Genomic DNA, 6,918 nt, shown 5'->3' on the forward strand with positions numbered 1-6,918 from the left:
TCCAACCTCCAAACAAAACAAAACAAAACAAAACAAAACAAAACAAAAACCCCACAAAGCCTGATGGTGGAAAGTTCTAGGCAAAGAAAAGAATCTAGACAATGACTGCACACAACGGACAAATCCTTTACTTTTTGAGAACATAAACTCCATTTCCACAGGGAAATTACATTCACTGGAGGTTGTTTTAGGACAAGACTGAATAAATTAAATATTTCAACACCATATGTTCGGCTTTGGCAGGAGATGTAGGTGGGAAGGGAATCTCAATGTTAGGGAATGCCCGTATCACACCCCAGCTGGCTATTTAGTCATGAAATAAGGAAAAACACACAAATATTTGGTTAAAACACTTTTAATGAAAAGGGAAAGACACTAATATCTCCCTTGTCTGCTCTTCACATTTTACTATGTTAGGAAGCTCTGGAGCCTATACCTTTGGAGGAGAAACCATCATTCAAGTCAATCAGTAGCAGAACCCTCACTCTCTCCCCCTCAGGACTCCTGTTCCAAATGATCCTATGTTAAGAGTAAATACTACATCTCATTACAAGACGGAGAGGCAGGGAGAAAACCACCTAGAGCTCATCTCCCAAGGTCTGGGACTCTAAGAACCAGACGGTGGCAAAGACATAAGCCCTGGTCCATAGACAGGCAAAATGGGGAGGAAACAGGCCTTGAGAAAGGAAGACAAGGAAAATACAAGGGGCCAGGGTACAAAGTAGGGAGTCATCTAAAACTAGAAGCACACTAGTGCTAGGAAATCCCCTATGACCTGAGGTGCATTGCTGCACACTAAGTCACTAACAGTCCAAAAGAACATTCGTGAGACCCATCCAATCGAGAATTCGAGGTCCCCTCCCTCACATCATGCCCCTTTCTTAACCTCACGTGTTCCCAGCAAGCCCTATGCTTTAGCAACGCTCTTCAACTCTCCATCATTCCTCCTTCAATGACCCTCACCAATAATGCTTGTTAAAGACATGAACTTCACATTTCCCAAAAGATCCCACGAGAGACCTGCTGCTAAGACATCTGCTCGTTTCCTAACTTTGACAGGCCATGATGAAGGAACAGGAGAAGCTGGAGGTGTCTTGGCAAACTGACCAGCCAACACCTTTGCCTGAATGGGAGTTTACTGGGAAGAATGTCCTATATGCTCTTCGTTTCTCCCTACCCCTTAGGGCTGAGCCGCCAGATACAGATATTGTTGTATCTTCATTGCTGGCACCTTCCAGAGCAGGGAAAAGAAGAAATGTACAGTTTGCTACTTTCCTTCTCTGACGGGCTTCTCAGGCACTGCCTTGGATGCAGGAGACCGAAATAGGAAGAGGGGGGCTCTCTTCTCCTTGGCCTCTCTGGATCCCATTGCTGGAGGCACGTTCCCAGCCATAGTTCCTGGGCCAAACAGCACTGGTGGTGCCAGACCTAAACTGGTAGTGGAGGTGGAGCCGGAACTCCGGGGCTGGGTGGGCAGGTCCCTTGACAGGAAAGCTGTGTACTGGTTCCAGAAAGACAGGGGACCTACCCTCACCAGTTGGGCAGGAACATCCTGGGACAGGAAGTCCTGCAGGTTGACCTGGTCACCAGAGAGGAGTGGCACTGGGCCCTCCAGGGACAGCTGCCGGCCCCTTCGGGCTGGGCTGCAGTTCCAAATGTGGGTGCTCAGGTGTACCTGCCAAAGGGAAAGGGAGAGGAAGAAAGGAGAGGGGGGAGAGGGGTCACCCCAGGGAAGCTGGAGGGGGATCCCCTTGGGAATGTGAAAGCTGCAGAGAAACTATTTTCCTCAGGTACAGTGAGTGAAGAGGGAAGAAAAAATTCATCAGGGGGCCATCCCCCTGGCAAGCACAGCCATTTCCAGGCTCAGGGACTAGAGAGAAGCCACGGGGGATGTACCACAGAAGGACTCAGAGAAAAAAGACAAATAAGGGCTCGTAAATCCTGTGGAGGTGCTTCTACCGAGCTCTCGGTTTCTGCTCCCTGGGTCATGAGCAGGAAAACAGGCTCATGGGATGGTGGGGTCATCTTTTCGGGGAAAGGGGGAGAGCCCCGGGGATGTGATGGATGGTGAACAGCCTGGGACCAAGGAAAGAGCAGCAATATTCTGAGGGCCGTGGGGAGCAAAGGGTTGTACCTGGTGGTGAGCCAGCAGCATATGCTTCTTGAGGACAGCCCGCTCGAGAAAGCTCTGCCTGCAGAACACACAAGTGAAGAGCGGCCCCTCCTTGGGGTGGGTCTTCTGATGCTCCTCCAGGGCTGCCTGGGCGGGAAAGGTCTGCCCACACACCTCACAGGCCTTTCTGCTGCTGCTCTCTCCCGGCTCCTTTCTCATCGCCTCCTGCGTGCTCAGCTCCTCCGCCGAGGTGCCGCTGCCGCCTTCCCCTTCCCGGGTGTGCGCTGACGGTGGGCTCGAGCTCCTCTCTGGTTTGCCCCCCTCTTCCATGCCTCCTGCGGCATCGCTGCCTCCCTGCTCCATGGGCCGTGTTTGGTCCAGGCTGTCGGGTGGTGGTGGCGGGGGCGGCAGGGAAGGCTGCTGAATCACCTTCTCACTGCTATCCATCTCCTTCCCAGACGTGGCCGCCGCCGCCGCTGTCCCCACTTCCTCCTCTGCCCCAGACGCCTCTTCCGAATCGCCTCGCACTGATATCGCCTTCTCACCTCCGCTCTCTGAGCCCCTCCCTGCCAGGGAATCTTCATCAGTCACGTCTTCTTCCTCTTCCTCGTCTTCTTCCTCCTCTTCAGACAGCTCCTCTTCTGGGGATGGCTGCTGGGACGGCTGCTGGGGGAAGGTCCCCACCCCGGAGACTGTGGACTGCTCGGAGCCATTCTCCGGGGCAGCTCCCCCGCCTTCCGAGAGCGTGGTGCCACCGTTGGGGATCTGGCCCCCCAGGTGCATCCGAACATGCTGCTGCAGAGTCACGGCGTTAGTGAACTTCTTCTGGCAGATGGGGCAGGAGTTCTGGGCCCGGGCTGCCGGACTGGCCTTGTGGCCCACGAAATGTGCACGCAGATTGCCCCGCGTGGAGAAAGCTCTGCCACACACTTTGCATTTGAAGGGCCGCTCACCTCCGTGTTGGCCGTAATGCAGGCGCAGGGCCCGAGGACAGCTCAGCACCCGGAGGCAGATGACACACTGGTTAGGCCCAGATGACGCAGCAGTTGAGGTCGCGGGCGCGGAGGTGGTGGGGGCGCCCGAGGCAGTAGAGGCCACTGCCACGGCTCCCTGCCGATCAATCTTTTCTACCAGTTGCTGCAGCTTTGAGGTCTCAGAGGGGGAGGCCCCCAAGGGCTCTAGCACATAGGGGAAGGGGAAGCTACCTGTGGACTTAAAGTGGTTGGTGAGCAGCGCCCAGCTGGGCAGCGAAGTCACCAGCTTACTCAGCTGCATTCGGGTCGCCGTGCCGCTTTCTGCCACCCCGGCGATCGCTGAGCCCTCGCTCCCCGGAGGGGTATTTTCATCGGCTTTACTCTTTGGCTCTACTGCCTTCATGAGCACAAACTTATTGAAAGCAGGGAGCGCGGGAGCCGTGGCTGTGCCCGCACCGGTGGAGAGCAGCGTCAGGCTCTCGGTGGCACTAAGTGCTGTAGAGGAGGCCACCAGCGGCTTGCGTTCCACGCCCCCGCCTGGCACGGCCACCTCTTCCTCCGCCTTCTCCGGCGGCACGGACATACCATAGGGCAGGCCGCTGCTGGTAATGACATAGTCTAGGTGCTCCGGCACCGGGTGAGGGTTCATCTGCACGTGCGGGTACTTCTCGCGATGCCGGTGAAAATGCACTTTGAGGTTGCCGCGGGTGGTGAAGCGGTTGCCACAGACATTACACTTATAGGGCCTCTCACCCGTGTGGGAGCGCAGGTGGATCTGCAGGGCACTGTCACTGCCAAATACTTTGGCACAGAAGCGGCACTTGTGCCGTCCGCCAGGCTTCTCCAAGGGACCCATCACTTCCCCGTAGCCCAGCTCACCACTTCCATTCTTTGGCTTCAGGAGCCCTGGGGAGGCAGCAGCCTCGAGGCCTCGAGCTGCCCCAAGACACTGTGCCGCCAAGAGTCCCGTGGTGCCTGGGAACGCCAGGTGAGGCGAGGCAATCAGCTGATCTGTGCTGCCTGGCAGGGCTGGGGAGGGGGCGGGGGCGGGTTTGTGGCTGCGCCCAACCCCTCCGGCAGAAAAAGGGTGCTGTGACCCCAGTGGATGGTAAAGATGGAAGAAAGCCTGCTTGGGCGTTTCTGCCCCGGAGGAGGAGGAGGAGGAGGAGGAAGAGGAGGAGGAAGGTGCCAGGGTCTTGGTGGTCTGGACAGGCTTGATGGGGCTGAAGAGGGGAAGCAGGGGCTTGGTGGAGGAGGCAGTCCCTGCCCCAGGTAACTCGGAGGGACTGGCAGGGGTGCCCACTGTCTGGCCTAAGGAGCCAAGCAGCAGCACCTGGCGGCAGATTTGCTCAGTCATCTGCATCTGATGGATCTGCCGCTGCTGCAGCACCCGCAGCTCTTCCAAGATCAGAGGGATGTTCAAGTGGCCGCTGCCTGCACCTGGGGGCGGAGGTGGAGGAGGAGGAGGGGGGGGTGCGGGGGTGGACTCTGGAGGTAATGGGGTCGCTCCCAGCTTGGGACTAGCCAAGATCAGGCCCCCGCCTCCCCCCGCTGCCGTACCTGTGGCAGCGACCAGGAAGTGCCCGGCAGGCTCCTCTACTCTCCGCTCAGGGCCCCAGGTGGGATCTGTGGGCACAGAGGACCCAGAATCCGGAGGGTTGTTGTGCTCTGCCTCCATGACCTGGGGGCTAGTTTGGCCCTCAGCCCGGGGTTCAGAAGAGGTCGAAGAGTTGTTGGGGTTCTCCTGGCCCCCAATTATCACCATTACAGGGGGGTCAGTAGAACACGCATTCTGGTGGGCGAGGAATTCAGTTGGGTCAGTGAATTGTGCGCAGCACTTGGCACAGACTTGGGGGTGGTCCTCCTCGCTAGCATCACCTAGGGAGAAGACAAGGAGAGAGCGTGGGTGGTGCGGCTGGGATGGGCAGGCGAAGGCTCTAATTAACAACGAGCCCAGTAACCGCTTGGTGGGGGGTGGGGAGATGAGCTCACCATCAGGCCAAGCCGAAGGCTAGAGCTCGGTGGTGACCCGTCCGGACACGAAACACCCCAGCATGGGGGCAGGGGAGCAGGCAAGCTCAAGCTCCTGCCTCCGCCTGCCGGTTCCCCACCCCCCAACCCCGGGCCACCCGCGGGCGCAAGGAATGGGTGTGAGCAGGGGGCCCTACGCAGAGAATCGTGCATTTTATCCCGTCCGCTGAGAAGTCCCTCACCCCGCGCGCGTGCCCTCCGCCCCCACCCCTGCCCAGGCAGGGCCCTACCGCACCTCCAAGCTCCGCCGGCTCCCCGCAGGGCCCCCCGAGACGAGAGCTCCTCCCGGTTTCGTGCGCCATGGTTGTAGGGACGGGGCGGGGGGGTGGAGGGCAGGGTAGAATGGGAGACAATGGGTATCGGGATGGGGGGGAGGCGGCGGTGGCCGCCGGGGTGCGGCAGCCTCTGCACCCAGCGGCCCAGACTGCGGAGATGGAGATCCGCGGCGGCGGCGGCGGCGGGGGCAGGGAGCCGCGGAGGAGGGGGAGGGGAGCGAGGAGGCGCGGAGGAGGGGAGGAGCTGGAGCGAGAAAGCTAGGAGAGGGGAGATGGGGGAGGAGCTGCTGGGGAGCTGGGCAGGAGCGGGGAGTGGGAGGTGGGTGTGTGGGGCGGGAGCCCAGAGCCTAGCAGGTTTCCGGAGGCTCAGTGACAGGTGCTTGTGGGGCGTGGTGGGGTCCACCTTCCCTCGCCCTCTGCCAGCTCCCCCCCTTCTCCAGATGGCTTTGCCTAGACCTGCCCCCACCCCCCTCGGGCTCAAGGGGGCACAGTGGGAAACACAGCTCTGCTCAATAGAGCAAAGCGATAGGCTTCTCTTATTTTTCTTTGGATAAAGGATCCGCTGAGCCTGGAAAACGTGGACTCCAGAGAGGGTGGTCTGATCTCAGAGGTTCTGAGGGCCAGAGTGGGAGGGGGAGCCCAGGACATCCACGCCTTATCAAAACCCGCACCCCTAAATACCCCAAGTTTTGTCCAGTCTTCCTCATCTTTATTCCCACCCTACCCCCATCCCCCTCCACAAAAGAAGTTTCTCAGGGTGGGAGGCTGCAAGGCATAATTTCCAAGGAAGTCATTTCAGGACCCTCCTCTCTGCGGAACATTGAGCCCCTTCACCCCCTCCCCTCCCCTCCCCCCCAGAATAGCCCAATGCAAGTTACTCCACAGATCACCGGGCTCACACCTGATTTATAGACTTCGTGCTTATTCCCGGAGCACCTCCTCTTTAATAGCTCTTCCCTGCCTGTCTTCTTCCTCCATTGCCCTTCTCGTGCAGCACAGGGCACACTGCCACTGTGAAGGACGGTTGCGTCCGGGGAGACGCTGGCCTGCAGGGGCCTACAGAGGCCCACCTAGCTCTAACCTGGGGGGAGGGGAATGCCTGAAACAATGGAGAAAATGCAGTGGGAGCTACGAGGCAGCCTCTCTGGGCGGAAATCCCTTTCAGCCCCAAGCTGGTTTGAATGCCTAGAAAGGACATAACACTAGCTCACCGCCCAGAGGCCACCTCGTAGTCAGACGGGATGAGTAGGGGTATGAGGTCTCTTAGACCAGATACTCTGCGTTCTCTTTCTACCTTGAAATGCGTCTTAATAGGGTTTCCACCTCGGGAAAGAGTTTAATCTTACTTACAGGAAGTGACCCCCCAAGTCCTTAGTAAACCCACGACGTTCTAATCCCAGCTCTATCGTTGCCCGGCTGGTAAATTGAGGCACAGTGGTTAATCATGCCACCATTTTCATTTTGTAAAGTGGTAAGATTGTAGCTGTGCTGTCTTTCTCAGAGAAATATTGTGGTGACAAAAACT

The 6,918-nt window shown here is 58.2% G+C and overlaps 1 protein-coding gene across 1 annotated transcript; it reads right to left on the bottom strand.

The window, feature by feature from the left end:
• Positions 1–249: 249 nt before the first annotated feature.
• SALL2 (spalt like transcription factor 2) lies at positions 250–5,536 on the bottom strand. The gene is made up of 3 exons (XM_047861469.1): positions 5,354–5,536; positions 2,135–4,965; positions 250–1,675 (listed from the first exon to the last, which is right to left on the bottom strand). The coding sequence occupies exons 1-3, from the start codon at positions 5,418–5,420 to the stop codon at positions 1,268–1,270; spliced, it is 3,306 nt and encodes a 1,101-aa protein (XP_047717425.1). The 5' UTR covers positions 5,421–5,536; the 3' UTR covers positions 250–1,267.
• Positions 5,537–6,918: the final 1,382 nt, after the last annotated feature.

Source organism: Prionailurus viverrinus, chromosome B3, assembly GCF_022837055.1.
Source record: "Prionailurus viverrinus isolate Anna chromosome B3, UM_Priviv_1.0, whole genome shotgun sequence".
NCBI lineage: Eukaryota > Metazoa > Chordata > Mammalia > Carnivora > Felidae > Prionailurus > Prionailurus viverrinus.